At 44.5% G+C, this 17110-nt stretch overlaps 1 protein-coding gene across 2 annotated transcripts in view; it reads right to left on the reverse strand.

Moving 5' to 3' along the window:
- ILRUN (inflammation and lipid regulator with UBA-like and NBR1-like domains) overlaps positions 1–17110 on the reverse strand; it is a 778716-nt gene that overhangs the window by 397470 nt on the left and 364136 nt on the right. The window contains exon 3 of one of the 2 annotated variants that reach the window (XM_044076557.1): positions 2414–2617. In XM_044076557.1, the coding sequence (XP_043932492.1) occupies positions 2414–2617 (204 nt within the window). The remainder of the gene's footprint in view (positions 1–2413; positions 2618–17110) is intronic. The other variant, XM_044076558.1, reaches the window with a different exon arrangement.

Consider the following 17110-nt stretch of genomic DNA (forward strand, 5'->3'; position numbering starts at 1 on the left):
CCTTTCACAGCATGGATTCTACCAAATGAAAAATACTGCAGCAGCCACACCACTGCACCAATGGAATGGAGTCGACACAAAAGACTTAGGCTGGCACGTCTACAGGATCCAGACTCAGCAAAGGAGCAGTCTGGTTACATAACTTTCTCAGTGCCACAGCAGACCAATGAAAGCTGAAGGAATCAAATTCAGGACTACAGGCAGCTTAAATTCAGTCTTAAATGATCTGCACAAACTGCAGCACAAATAAACCTGGTGAATGCACGCTACAAACATTACTGAGGTCTGCTACAGCAACATGGATGCCAACAAGTCTAAAAAGACTGCAAGGAGTGCAACAGCACCTAACCTTGTGGGCTGTCTACAAGCAGGAACACCCTCTGCTCCAGCAGTACTTCTAAGGACATTTATCACTTAGGACACATCACAATCAGTTCACATACTCGCACAAGAGATGGCCCAGTGCTGCACAGCAGTGCACTGTTGAGGAGGAGGAGGAAAAGCTTCTTCTCCCCTGCTACACACCCCTAACATTCCCACATACTCCCCAAAGCATCCTGAGCCCTATGAGTCTTGACATTGTCAGTACTAAAGCTTGTATAACCAATTCCCACCAACTCCCATAGCCTTGTACTAAATTTCAAAGTCCTACTCCCAAGTAAGTGACTGATCGGTACAACAGCATCTGACAACAACTACCTGTTTACCTGTATATCCCCTCCAAACCCTCTGCATCCTACGGACCAGCATGAGAACTCTAGAATCTTTCCTCTCACTAACCAACAGCCTAACTACCAAGTCTTTGTTCCTACCCCTCCTTCCTACTGGCCAGCTTGATAACTGTCAAATTCCCAACATCAACATCCCTCTTCACACCACTTTCTTCTAGTCAGAAAGCAGGGCAGCCTTTGCTCCTGCAGCCTGCCAGTGAGTTGAGTCATCATTAACACTAAACAACCTACAACGACGACTTCTACCAATACCACCATCTAACAAGGTGGTTCTCAAACCCTACTTTCCAGGGACTCCTAATGGTCCGAATTTGTTAGTTATTTGACTTATCCACTAATTTCAATACGTTGTACCTCAGATATTCTGGTCACTATTTCTCTCATTACGAATATGATGGTTCTCAACCTTACCAGATGGAGGACGGATGAATGAACTCATCCTACTGCCCAGTCCTCAGCAGGACGACTCCTATGTCCTTTTCTCCTACTGCCAACACCAGTCATTATGAAGACTCGCAAATCTTACTCCCACACCACCGTTAATCAGTGCAAGGTTTGCTTCCTGAACCCTTTCTGCCATCAGTCCTTAATGTTCAATACAAAGACACCTGCCTCTTTATTGTGGACTACAAAAGAGTACAATGACTCTTTGTCCTTCCTCCCACCACTGAAAAAAGAAAAAAGTCAGGTTAAGTTTCTGATTGTACGGATTCAGATCAGGTATTCTAATACCCTGACAAACTACGCGACCATTCCATGTACCAATGTGCATTAATAATGAACGAATTAAATGGCTTTCATTTTCATAAACACAGATTCTTCATTCTGCCACAGCTCTACAAAGGGTTAAAACACTATTACAAAACTTTGGGATGACTTCCAACAAACATTTTAAACCTGGATATAAGCTACCCTGCCCTCCGAATTATATATATATATGTTTTATTATTATTTCCATCTCCACCAAACTTACAAATAAGACCTAGAGAGTTTTTAGCATAGTAAAACATTATGAGGGCATGACAGCAGTGCAATAATTAGCACTGCTGTCTCACAGCACTTAATTCTCAACATCTGCTGTTGGTTGCAGTGTCTTGTGCGTGTGCAAGGAGTCAAGTCTACGTGGGTTTCTGATAGGGCCACTGCTTTCTTACATGCCAATACCCAAATGGTAATCCTCTAAACTGCACCTCTATGAACATGTCTATCCTCTGACAAACTAGCATTCTGTTGCAGAACTAACCCAAGCTTTACGCCTGCCGAGCATCCTTAAACCCCTGACTAAGACAAGGTATCAGAAAATGACTATAATAAAATTTAAGGTGCACTTAACTATAACAAGGAACTTTTTTGCTGAAGGCACTAGTGTTCTGAAGGAAATGCCTTCAAACAAAATTTTTCAGAAACTCACAATTATTGCATATGTTACAGCAAAACACAGCCAGTGGGCAGAACCATAGCACGAGGGACCAAATGATTGCAGCTGCCAACTGTAATGCGTATTACACACACTATCATCAATCTAGACTGTGGAGAAAAAAGGTTGTGTAGTTAAGGCACTTTACGTAAAATCAAGCAGTCATGATCAATCTTTAAATAAACAGTACTTCAAGGAAAATTTGTTTAACACAGCTGATCCTTCTTGGTAGTCATGTGAAAGCAGAAGAATTGAATTACTCAACTCTCACCTCCGAAGTACAGCCCTGTGGCTGTGCACATCCTCCACTGGCCCTGGTACATTCCAGGTGCACCTGGACTTCGCATTTGCACGCTGACATCAGTCATCTCCTGAGGATCTAGCGACCTTACCATTACCATATTAACATGTCCAAACTGGTCACCTCCAACATATTTCAAACACACCCCAGGAGGCCAAGACTCTGCACCTGTGAAAGGTGAAAAGAACTATATCAGAATGTGCAAATACAATTTAATGACTCAGTTTTATCAACGTTGACAAGTATTTTTGTATAAAAAAGGTTCAAACTGATAAGCAGTTACAATGCAGTGTCAAAAAAGGTGCGATGCAAACACTTGCAGTGGTGCACGTACAAACATATAGTGTAGCTAATGAGGAGGACAGTTACTTAACATGCAATGGTGAAAAAATTATACCACTTATACTTGCACAACCTGTAGTAACAGTAACTAGTGCTGCTATAAGTAACCACCAGCCTTGCATGATTGTAGCGGAAAAAAAAATTAAATGCACTTTAAGTTTATAAGCCAGCAAATCTAGGACAGCAAGGGTACAAATGCCAGCAGCTGAGCACTTGTGTGCAGTATGCTCACCCTTCTTTATTTTTTAAGCAGCAACATTTCTAAGGAAGACAGGTCACCAATGAAGGAAACTATACAAACTGTGTACAACTTTCTTTTGGTGACAGATACGAACTATCCCACCATCCCTTTTTCCCACACCAGACTGTCTTTCAGTTGATGGGTATGGTGCAGTCTGTTAAGTACTTTTTTGTTAGTGGGTGTCTCTTTTCTGATGTGGGGTAATGTTTAACGAATCTGGCCAAAGTCTACCTTACAGTTAAATTCTGAAACAGAAAGTACAGTTTTGTAGCTACCATAAATGTAGATGTTCGAGTGTTCACACTGCTGCAGTCATTACACTTGGGTTATCCTGTCATCAGGAGGTCCCGCAGTCGGCCAGAGTTCCAAAGTCTTGGTCCAGCATCGGTTGCTGTCGCTTCTTCCCTGACGTCAGTACACCAGGGGTATAGAAGATGCATCAGACGCCATTTTCTTCAATTTTTCTTGCCCCAGATGTCGGGTGCCCCCAAGTAGGTAGGCAATACATACTGCTAATAAAACATACATAAAAAATAAAAACAATACCTTCAGTTACAAGCAAATATACCACAAAGGTTGTATAGGATAGAAAGGTATAGTCATGTCCAGCTAGGACAGAGGGGATGGAGGGAGGGTAACCTGGACTGCAGCAGTGTGAACACTCGAACATCTACATTTAAGGTAGGTACAAAACTGTACTATGTTCATTGTGTTACACTGCTGCAGTCATTACACTTGGGTAGAATCCCAAAGCTAAGGTTGGGTGGCTGGTCTATAAAGAGTTAGGATTGGCTAGTAGGCCCTGCAGAACTGCAGTGGCAAATCCTGCTCTGGATTTAGAGTAAAGAGGCAAGTGGTAATGATTGGTAAAGGTGTGCACTGAACTCCAAGTTGCAGCCTCCAAAGTTTCCTTGGTTGGTACTCCTCTGAGAAAGGCTGTAGAAGTGGCTGTTGCTCTGGTAGAATGTGGCCTAATGTTATTAGGGACTGATTTTCCATGCCGTGTGTAGCAGTAGCGAATACAGTGTCCTATCCATTTGGAAATAGTCTGCTTTGAGATAGCCTTGCCCTGTGATCCTGCAGCATATGCTACAAACAGTTGCTCAGTTTTCCTGAAAGCTTTTGTTTTGTCCAAGTAGAAGCGTAGCTGCCTGTGTATGTCCAAAAAGTGCATACGTTTCTCCCCTTTATTCTGGGGGTTTGGATAGAAAGTTAGCAAATGGATGGTTTGGTTAAGAGCCACAGTAGATACTACCTTTGGCATGAAGGTAGGGTTTGTCCTTAAAGAAACCCTGTCCTGATGAAATATTTTAAAAGGTTCCACTGCCATTAATGCCTGTAGCTCTGAGACTCTTCGTGCTGAAGTTACTGTCAGGAGCAGAGCTGTTTTCCCTGATAAAAATTTTAGATCGGCGCTATTGGCTGGCTCAAAAGGTGGCAAGGTCAGTTTTTCCAAAACAAAATTGAGGTTCCACGTTGGTGCTTTCCGGGGCAGTCTTATGTTTTTAGCCCCTCTAAGGTACTGTTTTAGCAAGGGATGAGAAAATAAAGGAAGATCCGTGTTGTAATGAGCTGAAATGGCAGGGGCGTGGATCTTAACTGATGAGAAGGATAGGCCTTTGTCCAGCATCTCAGTTAAGTATGGTAAAATCTGAGGAATGTTTGGGACAAGAGGCTCAAGGCTTTGAGCCTGGTTCCAGGCACAGAATCTCTTCCATTTTTCTGAGTAAGATTTCCTGGTGCTAGGCCTCCTGGCCTCCAAAATGACATCCATACCAGCTTTAGAGAGAGGTGTTGCCTGTTTGACTAATGAATCTGCCATGCAGCCAGGTTTAGGGTTTTGAGCTGACCGTGCAGGATCTGATTGTTTTGTTGAGTCAGAAGGTGTGAAATTTGAGGCAAAATCCATGGTGGGCCTTGAGCTAAGTTCTTTAAGATTGGGTACCAGTGCTGGCATGGCCAGTCTGGAGCAATCAGGATCATCTGTGGTTTTTCTTGTCTGGCTTTTAGGAGTACCATTGAAAGGAGAGGCAGTGGTGGGAAGGCATAAACATTTAGGCTTTTCCAGCTGAACGAAAGAGCATCCACTTTCCATGCTTGTGTGTGGTAAGTCCTTGTGCAGAATTTTTGCAGTTGGCAATTCAGTGGGGATTCAAAAAGATCCATGTCTGGGCACCCCCATTTTTGCGTTACCATGCTGAAGATTTGTGGATTCAATTTCCATTCGTGAGGGTCCATGATATTTCTGCTGAGATAGTCTGCCAGAGTATTTTTCTTTCCTGGCAGGAATTGTGCTAGCAGATGAACTTGATAAGTTAGAGCTGTGTTCCACAAGGTCATGGCTTGCCTGCATATGGGGATAAGAATGAGTGCCCCCTTGCATATTTATGTACTACATTACTGTGGTGTTGTCTGTCTTTAATAATAATTGTCCTGGATGCAGAAGGTCCTTGAAAGCTGTTAGGGCATTTTGAACAGCCAACATCTCTTTTTGATTGATGTAAAGATGCATTTGGTCTGTGGTCCACTTGCCCCGAATACATTTTCCTGCCATGTGTGCTCCCCAGGCGTAACCCAAAGCATCTGTTGTTAGAGTCTGCCTGGATGTGGGTAGAGTGAAAGGCTGACCCTGGTTGAGGTGACATGCCTGTGCCCACCATCGAAACTCCTGTTGTAGGCAGGGAATTATTGGTATTACTGTTTCTAAACTGTGAGAGTGTTGCGTCCAAACACTTTTTAGGTACCATTGTAATTTCCTCATATGCAGTCTGGCATATGGAATTAGTAGTATGCAGGATGCCATAAATCCCAGGGCCTGCAGAATTTTTCTTGCAGGGAGATGGGACTTTGACAGTAATTGAAAATATTGAGTCAGTTGTCCTTGTTTGTCTGGCGTGAGATAAGCCATCTGGGCAGTTGTATCCAAGCTGGCACCCAGGAATATTATCTGTTGTGAGGGCACTAGTTCTGACTTCTTTTCGTTTACTGTGTACCCTAGAGAAATTAGCAGCCTTTTTACAAACGTCATATGCTTTAGAAGAATGTCCTTTTTCTCTGCTTGAATGAGGCAGTCGTCCATGCATGGATATATCTGAATTCCTTTTTGTCTGCAACATGCAATTACTGGTGCCAGGGACTTTGTGAAGACCCTGGGCGCAGTAGATAAGCCAAAGGGCAGTGCAGAGAATTGGTATTGCATTGTACCCGCTTTGAATCAGAGCTATCTTCTGCAATCTTGTCTGATAGGGACATGCAGGTATGCCTCTGAGGTCCAGAGTTACAAGCCAAGCCTTCTTGCCCAGCATGGGAAGAAGCTGCTGTAGTGTCAACATTTTGAATTTCGCAACATCCAGGTAAGTCTTTAGAGTTAAAAGGTCTAGTATGGGTCTCCAGGCTTTGTCTTTTCTGGGGACCAGGAAGAGTCTTGAGTAAAATCCTTGTCCTTGTTCCTGCTATGGTACTTTTTGAATAGCTCTCATGTCCATGAGGGCTGAAATTTGTTTTTGAACCTCTGCCCATTGATTTTGTGGCAGGTTTGGCATTCCCTTTAGCCTTGGTAAAGTGTGAAAGTGGAACCTGTATCCTTGAGACACAATATTCAGAACCCATTTGCCTTGGGTGATTGTTTGTCAATTTTGAGAAAAAAGTGCTGGTTTCCCCACAAGAGGGCTGCCAAAAGGGAGGTGTTTGGTATAGGAAGGGGGAAGTCATTGGGACTTCCCCCTTCCTATACCATCATACTGTCATGGTGTAGTGGTAAATCGCTTTGTCTATGGTGTGTAGGGTGCTGGGTTCAAGCCTTGGAGAGGCTGTTTGTTCATTAGGGAGGGTGGCCTAATGGTTAAGGTGTTTGCCTTACAAACACAAGGTGCAGGGTTTGAGTCTCACAAGGGATAATTGACTAGGCTTAAAATGGCTTGCAAGGGCAGTTAGCTTAGTACTAACCTATGAACTGTTTCTTGTAAGGTTGAGACTTGTCCTCACCTCCCTTTGTGGTTGAAGTACCCCACTGTCGTTGTCTGTAAGAGCCTTGGGGTTGAGATCTGCCTCTTGGGCATCTGTATCTGCCTCTCTGTGGCCTGACACTGGAAAGGACCATTTCTTTGTAGGACAATTTCTGCTAAATCGAGGTGGCTGTACCTGTAAGAAATCTTTGACTGTTTGCATAGATTTCGCTTTATCCTCCATTTTCTTTAACACCTCTTCTGCCTCAACACCAAACAAGGAAAGGAGCATCCAATAATTTTGCCTTAACATGGTCTGGTATACTCTGTTCTTTTAACCAAGCATGTCTTCGAATCACAGAACCTGTAACTTCAGCTCTACAAGAAGCCTCTAAAGAATCAAAACCACATTGCAGAGTATGTTTTCCCACCTGTTCAACTGCATGCAATAAATCCTGCATTTCTTTATAGTCAGGAGCTTCTGAGCTTGTAAGCATTTTCTGTTTTAACTGAGCCAGTAAATATTGTTGGTACTTAAGCATGTGAAACTGGCTAAAGTTGCAGAAGTGTAAACTTTCTTCCCCCATCTAATGCTCTAGAATCTCTGTCAGAAGGGACTGGATTTTTTGCAATGGAAGCCTTAACCCCTTTGGGACTCTGGGAAATGGTTTCTGGGTCAGCAGAAGGGTTTTTATAAAGAAACTTGTGAGAGTCAGGGATTCTATAATACCCATCTGGCTTGGCTGGAGCAGGGGGCAAAGAATCAGGAGATAAGCTGGATTCAGAGAACACATCACCCACAATATCTAACACAGGCGGAATAGCAAGGAGCCTGTGCTGAGGCAATAAAAGCAAGTCCCTGAGCCTTTTCTTGGATTCTGAATAATCCTGACTTTCCCAATGGAAATGTTCCCTCATGGTATGTAAAGTTTCCCCAAAAGAGAAATCCTCAGGAGGAGAGGCTGAAGGGATAGATTCTTCAGCATCAGAATCCTCATAGGGGGGTAGAGAGTATCCCTGGTCTGAAGAGGAATCAGAGAAAATGGAAACCTGATCAGAGGAATCATAGTCTGTATCCTGCCTAGGCCTTTTCTCAGGAGGGGGATGGGAACCCCTGATTAGAGTAATGATTTCTTTGGCCATTTTGAGCATCTGTTTCTTAGGCATGGAGGCCTGCCCAGGAGAATGCTGTACTTGCTTCTTTGTCTTTAATGGTACTTTTGTCTTGGCTGCTGCTTTAATGGTAAGTTGTGAAGGTCTGAAAACACCCTCAGAAGCAGATGCCTGCTCAGCGTCTCCGGACCCATCTGAGGGATTAGTTTCCGTAGGCCCAATACCTTGAGTTTCCAGAGGCCTAGTTGTCTCCACGTGGGAGTCGGAGGCAGCCTGTGGCTCTGAGGTAGTGGGTGTCAGGGGCTGCGAAAACACCTCACTGAGAACCGGCGACTGGCCTAGAAGAGACTTCGTCGGTTTTGGACCTCGGATGCTTGTCTTTATCCTTGTCTTTGCGTTTTTTATGAATTGCGGTCGGTGTTCCGACGGCATTGTATAATTGAACCTTCGGCCAAAGTAGTGCAAAGCAAAATCAAAACGTCGTTTTACAGTGCGTTTGTTAAATCTGGCACAAAACCGACAACTAGTGACGTCGTGATCAGGGCCTAGGCATGCAATACGGTAAGAGTGGAAGTCCTTATGAGGTATTTGCTTCCCACAAGAAATACAATTAACAACTTTCTGACATCGGTCTGAGGCAAGAAAAAAAGTTTCACCAACGGGGTACTTAGCTTTATTGAAGACTTTGGATCTGAAATTCGACTTCGAAAATCTCAGGAGTCTGCCAACTGGCACTTGCGAACTGCTTTTGCTTCGGGCACCGCGCGGCAAGAAAAACTGAAGAAAATGGCGTCGGATGTATCTTATATACCCTTGGCGCACCGACGTCAGGGAAGAAGCAACAGCAACCTACGCCGGACCAAGACTTTGGAACTCTGGCCGACTGCGGGACAGCCTGATAGCAGGATAACCCAAGTGTAATGACTGCAGCAGTGTAACACGATGAACATCTTACATTACATGCACACTAGTGTCAGGCAGAGGTGAGAGAGAGGAGGACGTACCATGTATGCTACTACAAGTGCATATTTTAAAAGGGTATTACAGTCAAGCATCTGCAACCAGCAGATGGTAGTATTTATGTTAAATTCATATTCACTAAATTTAATGGGAACAATCAGTAAATATAGGCGACAGTGATGAAGAATTGTAGTCTTGCGCCAAAATCATAATAGTTGAGAGGTTTAGCTGTGTCGTCCAAAGAAAAACTACACAGACTATCAAAGTTTCTCATCTGTCAAACATGAGTGAAAGGGATATGCAAAAGCTTTTACCCAGTGACTGAAGCAGGATCCAAATGTCAAGAAAAGAAACTGAACACAACAGCAAACACCACTGTACCCTCTCCTTATGTTGACACTAGTGTGTGCGATTACATAATTACTTTTACTTCCTGTTAATGTAATAAATCTTCTTGATAGTTACTTAAGAACAGTCAGGCTCAACTCATTTCTGCATTCCTAACAACCCATGAAAAATGGATGCCTCCTGCATGCTCGAAGTAACCACTACTGCTACAGAGCACATATACAAAACACAAGTATGAACAATTGGTATGAAATCATCCAGTCTCTGAGGGGGCAGAATACTGCTTGAAGCCTAAAGTAAAAAAAAAAAAAAAAAAAAGTCTTATTAGGAGACCACCACCAATTCCCAAGACGCCAACATGTTTCCATCATTATGCTGCATGCCCCCCCCCCTTGTGCCCTCAGCAGCAATCACTTGTACAAAAGCTGTATTGAGTTCATCTTAAATCCATTTGGTAGCCTGACTAATGGAGTGTGAATGCTAGGTATCACTTTCTTTGGAGAGAGGAACTACATGCACCAGCATCTCCTTTGGAAGCATGAGGGGAGAGAAGTGGTAGAAATAAAATGATCACCAGAAAAAGCTAAAATTTAGGATGAGGGAATACGGCGTGTGTGTGTGTGTGTGTGTGTGTGTGTGTGTGTGTGTGTGTGTGTGTGTGTGTGTGTGTGTGTATGGGGGGTTGGGGTCATCCCTTTCTTCTTAGTAGCACTGCTGGAAACTACCTACAGGAATACAGAACCAAGCAGCATCCTCCCACTCCAAATCAAGACATGGAGAGATCAAACTCTGCCACTCTAATTGCTCTATAGGGGAATGAACAGGATTATTAAACGTGAACATGGCAGCAATTACCACACAAGTGGAGTGGTGTAGCAGGGCAGAAGAAAGTACAGTTGTGTACACTTACCATAAATGTAGATGTTCGAGTGTATTCACTGTTGCAGTCATTACATTTGGGTTATCTGCCTGCAGGTAGCCCTCAGCCGGCCTGAAAATCAAAGTCTTGGATTCCTGCGTTGGATGCTGACTCTTCTTCCATGACGTCAGGGGTATAAAACATGCAGCCAACGCCATTACATCAGTTTTTCTTGCCCCAGATGTCAGGTGCCCCCATAATGGAAAGCAATTATATGTTAGGTTACACCTCCAAAAAAAAAGCAAATACACCAGAAAGCTGAAATACACTAAACAAGAAGAAAATGATTGCCAAGAGAAGTCAGGGGGCTGGAGGGAGGGTAACCAGGACTGCAACAGTGAATACACTCGGACATCTACATTTATGCCAAGTGTACACAACTGTACTATGTTCTTCATGTTTCACTGTTGCAGTCATTACATTTGGGGCGATTCCCAAAGCTAAGGAAGGGATGAGGAAGTTAGAGAGCATTAGGACCAGCTATTAAACCCTGCAAAACTGCAGTGGCAAAACCAGCTCTGGATTTAGAAAAAATAGGCATGTGGTAATGCATGGTGAAGGTATGTACAGAGCTCCAGGTAGCAGCTTCTAGGATGTCCCTGGTAGGGACACCTCTGAGAAAGGCTGTAGAGGTAGATGCAGCCCTGGTGGAATGTGATCTTATCCCCTGTGGAGTAGGTTTTCCATGGTGCTTATAGACGAAATGAATGCAATGGGCTATCCACTTAGAAATGGTTTGCTTTGAAATGGCCTTCCCCTCTGCCCCTGCAGCAAAGCCAACTAACAGCTGTACAGATTTTCTGAGAGGCTTAGTCCTGTCGAAATAAAATCTAAGGTGCCTGTGCACGTCCAGAGTTTAGTATTCATTCTCCTTGGTTTTGTGGATTTGGGGAAAAAGTAGGCAAATGAATGGACTGATTAAGGGCCACACTAAACACCGCCTTGGGCATAAAGGAAGGATTGGTCCTGAGGGACACCCTGTCTGCATGGAAGATGATGAATGGCTCCACTGCCATGAGGGCCTGTAATTCAGACACTCTTCTTGCTGAAGTGATGGCTAGAAGAAAGGCTGTTTTCCAAGAAAGGAATTTCAACTCCTCAGTTGCAGCTGGCTCAAAAGGAGGCAGAGTAATCTTTTCCAATATAAAGTTAAAGTCCCAGGCTGGAGTAGGAGATCTCCTGGGTGGTCTTAAATTTTTGGACCCTCTGAGGAATTCCTTTAGCCAGGGGCGAGAGAAGAGGGGTGGTTCAGTATTATAATGAGCTGAAAAGGCAGAGGCATGAATTTTAAATTGACGAGAAAGAAAGGCTCTTGAGGAGCATCTCTGTTAAGTACTGAAGAATATGCGGTAAAGCTGGGCACTGTTGTGCCCATCCCCTGAGTCTGGCTCCAGGAACAGTATCTTTTCCACTTTTCAGTATAGGATTTTCTAGTACTAGACCTCCTTGCCTCCAGAATGACATCCAGCACCTGCTTACTGAGGGATGTTATTGGAGAGCTCAAGGAATTAGCCAGGCTGCAAGGTTCAGCATTTGAAGTGGAGGGTGCAGAATCTGGCCCTCCTGCTGGGACAGCAGGGAAGGGGTCTGAGGTAGGTGCCATGGTTCCAGCGGTGACATACTGCGCAAGAGGGGGTGCCAGTGTTGGCATGGCCAGTCTGATGCAATCAGTATTGTCCTTGGTTTGTCCTGTTTGATCTTTAGCAGAACATTTGAGAGGAGAGGCAGAGGGGGAAGGCATAAACAGAGGCTTTCCCAGGTGAAGTACAGGGCATTCACTTTCCAAGCTTGACTGTGGGAAGTCCTTGTGCAGAATTTGTCCAATTGGTAGTTCTGAAGGGAGGCAATTGGGTCTATCTCTGTATTCCCCCATTTGTTTCTCAAAAGGTTGAATATCTTTGGTTCCAGTTTCTACTCGTGTGGGTCCATGAGATTTCTGCTTAGGTCGTGTGCCAGTGAATTTAGTTTGACTGGTAGGAATTGAGCTTGTAGATGCACTTGGTAGCTCAAGGAGGGTACGGGTGGGTTCCCCCTTGCTTGTTTATGTACGACATAACACTGGTGTTGTCAGTCTTTACCAATAATTGTCCTGGAAGAATGTGGTCTTTGAAGGCGGTCAGAGAATTGTGTACAGCTAACATTTCTGTTTGATTGATATGCAGGTACATCTGACTCTGGTTCCATTTGCCCTGAATGCACTGCCCTGCCAAGTGAGCCCCCCATGCATAGTCTGATGTGTCTGTTGTTAGGGTTTGGGCGGCAGGGGGCAGAGTGAATGGGAGCCCCTTGCTGTGGTAGCAGGCCTCTCTTTATGCAAGGAATGACAGGAAAGCACAGTTTTGTACCTACCATAAATGTAGATGTTCGAGTGTTCACCCTGCTGCAGTCATCACACTTGGGTTATCCTGTCGTCAGGCGGTCCCGCAGTCGGACGGATTTCCAAAGTCTTGGTCCGACATCGGTTGTCACCTCATCCCTGACGTCAGTGCGCCAGGGGTACATATACTGCAACCGACGCCATTTTCTTCAGTTTTTCTTGCCCCAGATGTCATGTGCCCCCAAAAAGGTGATCAAAATTAGTACCAAATGGTGTGAACACTGTACAAACACAAAATCCCTTCAGCTATAAGCAAATACATCAGTAAGGCATAGCAGAGATTTAGCCAAAAGATCAGAGGGGTTGGAGGGAGGGTAACCTGGACTGCAGCAGGGTGAACACTCGAACATCTACATTTATGGTAGGTACAAAACTGTACTATGTTCATCGTGTCACCCTGCTGCAGTCATCACACTAGGGTTGAGTCCCAAAGCTAAGGCAGGGTGGAGGTATCATAGAGGGTTAGTGGAGGCAATGAGGCCCTGCAAAACTGCAGTGGCGAAGCCTGCCCTGGACTTAGAATAAAAGAGGAAGGTGATCGTGTTTGGTGAAGGTGTGTACTGAACTCCAAGTTGCAGCTTCTAAAATTTCCTTGGTAGGGGCCCCTCTGAGAAAGGCTGTAGAGGTAGCTGTTGCCCTGGTAGAGTGGGATCTAATGGTAGTAGGAACTGGTTTTCCATGATGGGTATAACAGAACCGTATGCAATGGCCTATCCATTTAGAAATGGTTTGTTTGGATATAGCCCTCCCTTGAGAAGCTGTAGCATAGGATACAAAGAGCTGGTCAGTTTTTCTGAAAGCCTTAGTTTTCTCCAAGTAGTAACGAAGCTGCCTGTGAATGTCCAAGAAATGCAAGAGTCTCTCACCTTTGTTCTGTGGATTGGGAAAGAAAGTGGGTAGATGGATGGTTTGATTTAAAGCTACACTGGAAACCACCTTAGGCATGAAGGAAGGATTATTTCGTAGAGAAACTCTGTCTTGATGAAAAATGAGGAAAGGTTCCACTGCCATTAGTGCCTGTAATTCTGAAACTCTCCTAGCAGAAGTTATTGCCAGGAGTAGGGCAGTCTTCCAAGATAGGAACTGAAGGTCTGCAGAGAAAGCTGGTTCACAGGGAGGTAACGTTAGTTTTTCCAGAACAAAGTGGAGGTCCCATGTTGGTGTAGGAGCTCTTCTAGGTGGACTAATGTTTTTTGCCCCTCTGAGGAACTGCTTTAGAAGAGGATGTGAAAATAAAGGTGGATTCGTGTCGTAGTGAGCTGAAATAGCTGAAGCATGGATTTTAATTGAGGAGAAGGAAAGTCCTTTGTGCAACATCTCTGCTAAATACTGCAGAATGTGAGGCATATGAGGCTGAGTTGTGTCTTGGCCTTTAGCTTGGTTCCAGGCAGAAAACCTTTCCCATTTGTCCGAGTAAGCCTTCCTGGTGCTTGGCCTCCTGGCTGCCAGAATAACATCCAGAACTGCTTGTGAAAGAGGGGCTGGTTGGATGTTTAAAAGATTCGCCATGCAGCCAGGTTTAAGGTTTTTAGCTGGCTGTGTAGAATCTGTTTGTTTTGCTGCGTGAGCAAATGAGGTATTTGAGGCAATATCCATGGTGGGCTGTGAGCCATATTCTTCAATAGCGGGTACCAGTGCTGGCGTGGCCAGTCTGGGGCTATGAGAATCAGTCGAGGTTTCTCCTTTTTGACCTTCAAAAGAAACCTTGTGAGAAGAGGTAATGGAGGAAAGGCATATGCTGTCAGGTTTTTCCAACTGAAGGAGAGAGCGTCCACTTTCCAAGCTTGATGGTGGAATGTCCTTGTACAAACTTTTGTCAGTTGGTAGTTTTGAGGACTGGCAAACAGGTCTATATTTGGTAGGCCCCATTTTTGAGTTATCATTGTAAATATTTGTGGGTCTAAGCTTCCACTCGTGGGGATCTTTGATGTTTCTGCTTAGGTCATCTGTCAATGTGTTTTTCTGTCCTGGCAGGAATTGAGCTTGTAAGTGGACTTGGTAGGCCAGAGCTGTGTTCCATAAGATTATTGCTTGCCTGCAAAGAGGGTAGGAATGTGTGCCCCCTTGTTTGTTTATGTACCACATTACTGTGGTGTTGTCCGTCTTTATTGCAAGTTGTCCTGGCTGTAGTAGATCCTTGAAGGCTGTCAGAGCTTTCTGTACAGCTAGCATCTCTTTTTGATTTATGTGCAGTTTTCTTTGTTCTGCAGTCCATAGGCCTTGCCCTGCCATGTGTGCCCCACAAGCACAGTCTGAAGCGTCTGTTGTGATAGTTTGCCTGGTTGGGGGCAAGGTGAAAGGCTGACCCTTGTTGAGGTGACATGCCTGTGCCCACCCTAGAAATTCCTGTTGAAAGCAGGGAATGAGAGATATCACTGTGTCCAAGTTGTGGCTGTGTTGAGACCATACACTTTTTAGGTACCACTGTAATTTCCTCATATGCAGTTTTGCAAATGGTATTATCAGAATGCAAGATGCCATGAAGCCCAAAGTCTGCAGAATTTTTCTTGCAGTTAATTGGGTCTTTGTTGCCACTGTTTTTAAATATTGAGTCAGTTGTAGTTGCTTGTCTGGTGTAAGATAAGCCTTCTGGGTCGTTGTGTCCAAGCTGGCACCCAAGAATGTCATTTTTTGTAAGGGTACTAGTTTTGACTTCTTTTCGTTTACTGTGTACCCCAGACAATTTAGTAGATGCTTCACAAAAGCCAGATGATGTAAGAGAATGTCTTTTCTTTCTGCTTGGATGAGGCAGTCGTCCAGGTATGGATATATTTGAATTCCTCTGTCTGCAGTATGCAATTACTGGTGCCAGGCATTTTGTGAAAACTCTGGGCGCAGTAGATAAGCCAAAGGGCAGTGCAGAGAATTGGTAATGGGTTGAACCTGCAATGGAACGGAGGTATCTTCTGCAACTTTGTCTGATATGGACATGCAGGTATGCCTCCTTGAGGTCCAACGTTACCAGCCATGCTTCCTTGCCCAACATGGGAAGTAGCTGCTGTAGTGTTAGCATCTTGAATTTTGGGACTTGTAGGTAAGTGTTTAGAATTGATAGATCTAGAATTGGTCTCCAAGCATTGTTCTTTCTGGGTACTAGAAAGAGCCTTGAGTAAAATCCTTGGCCTTGCTCTTGAATCGGTACCCGCTGAATGGCTCTCATGGCCATGAGAGCTGTAATTTGCTTTTGTGCCTCTGCCCATTAATTTTGTGGCAGGTTTGGCATTCCTCTTTTCATTGGCAAGGTGTGAAAGTGGAATCTGTATCCTCGTAAAATAATGTCTAGGACCCATTTGTCCTTTGTGACCATGTGCCAGTTTGTCTGCAAAAAGTGCTAGTTTTCCCCCCAAGGGGGCTAACAAAAGAGCTTTGTTTGGCCAGACGAGGTGCAAGTCATTAAGTTTGCCTTCTGGTGGGTTGAGACCTGTCTTCTCCTCCTTTCTGGGTTGGAGTGCCCCATTGGCGAGGTTTACACTGGGCTTGTGGTTGTCCTCTGCCCCTTGGGTGTCTGTATTTACCCCTCTGAGGTCCGTCAGTGGCTGGAAAGGACCAATTTTTTGTTGGCCAGTTTCTGCTGAAGCGAGGGGGTTGTACCTGTAGGAAATCTTTGACTGTCTGCATTGATTTCGCCTTATCTTCCATTTTCTTTAGCACTTCTCCTGCTTTAACTCCAAAAAGAACATCCTGCTGGAAGGGTGCATCCAGTAGTTTTGCTTTGACATGATCAGGTAGACTTTCTTCCTTTAACCAGGCATGCCTACGTATAACTGATCCAGTGACAGCTGCTCTGCAGGAGGCCTCCAAAGAATCAAACCCACATTGTAAGGTATGTTTGCCCACCTGCTCGGTGGCGTGCAACAAATCCTGTACTTCTTTCAATTCAGATTGTTGGGGAAGGGAGGTTATCTTTTGTTTTAACTGAGAGATTAGAAACTGCTGATACTTGAGCATATGAAATTGACAATTTAGTGCTCTCATAGCTAATGTGGCTGAGGTGTAAACCTTTTTCCCCCACCTGTCTAGTGCTCTAGAGTCCCTCTCAGAAGGTACTGGGTTTTTAGCCATGGAAGCCTTAGCCCCCTTGGGACCCTGGGAGATAGTCTCTGGGTCAGCTACTGGGCTTTTGTAAAGAAACTTGTGGGAATCAGGTACTCTGTAGTATCTGTCAGGCTTAGCCGGAGCAGTCTGGGTTGAAACTGGACTCTAAATAGACGTCATCCACAATATCCAAAACAGGTGGGATAGCTAGAGGTCTGTGTTGGGGGAGTAAAATAAACTCTCTGAGCCTTTTCTTGGAATCAGAGAAATCCTGACCTTCCCATTGGAAATGTTACCTCAGTGTGTAAAGTTTCCCCAAAAGAGTAGTCTTCAGGAGGGGAAGCTGAGGGAATAGAGTCCTCAGCATCAGAATCTTCATAAG

Source organism: Protopterus annectens, chromosome 7.part0, assembly GCF_019279795.1.
Source record: "Protopterus annectens isolate FY-2018-M chromosome 7.part0, PAN1.0, whole genome shotgun sequence".
NCBI classification, from domain to species: domain Eukaryota; kingdom Metazoa; phylum Chordata; order Ceratodontiformes; family Protopteridae; genus Protopterus; species Protopterus annectens.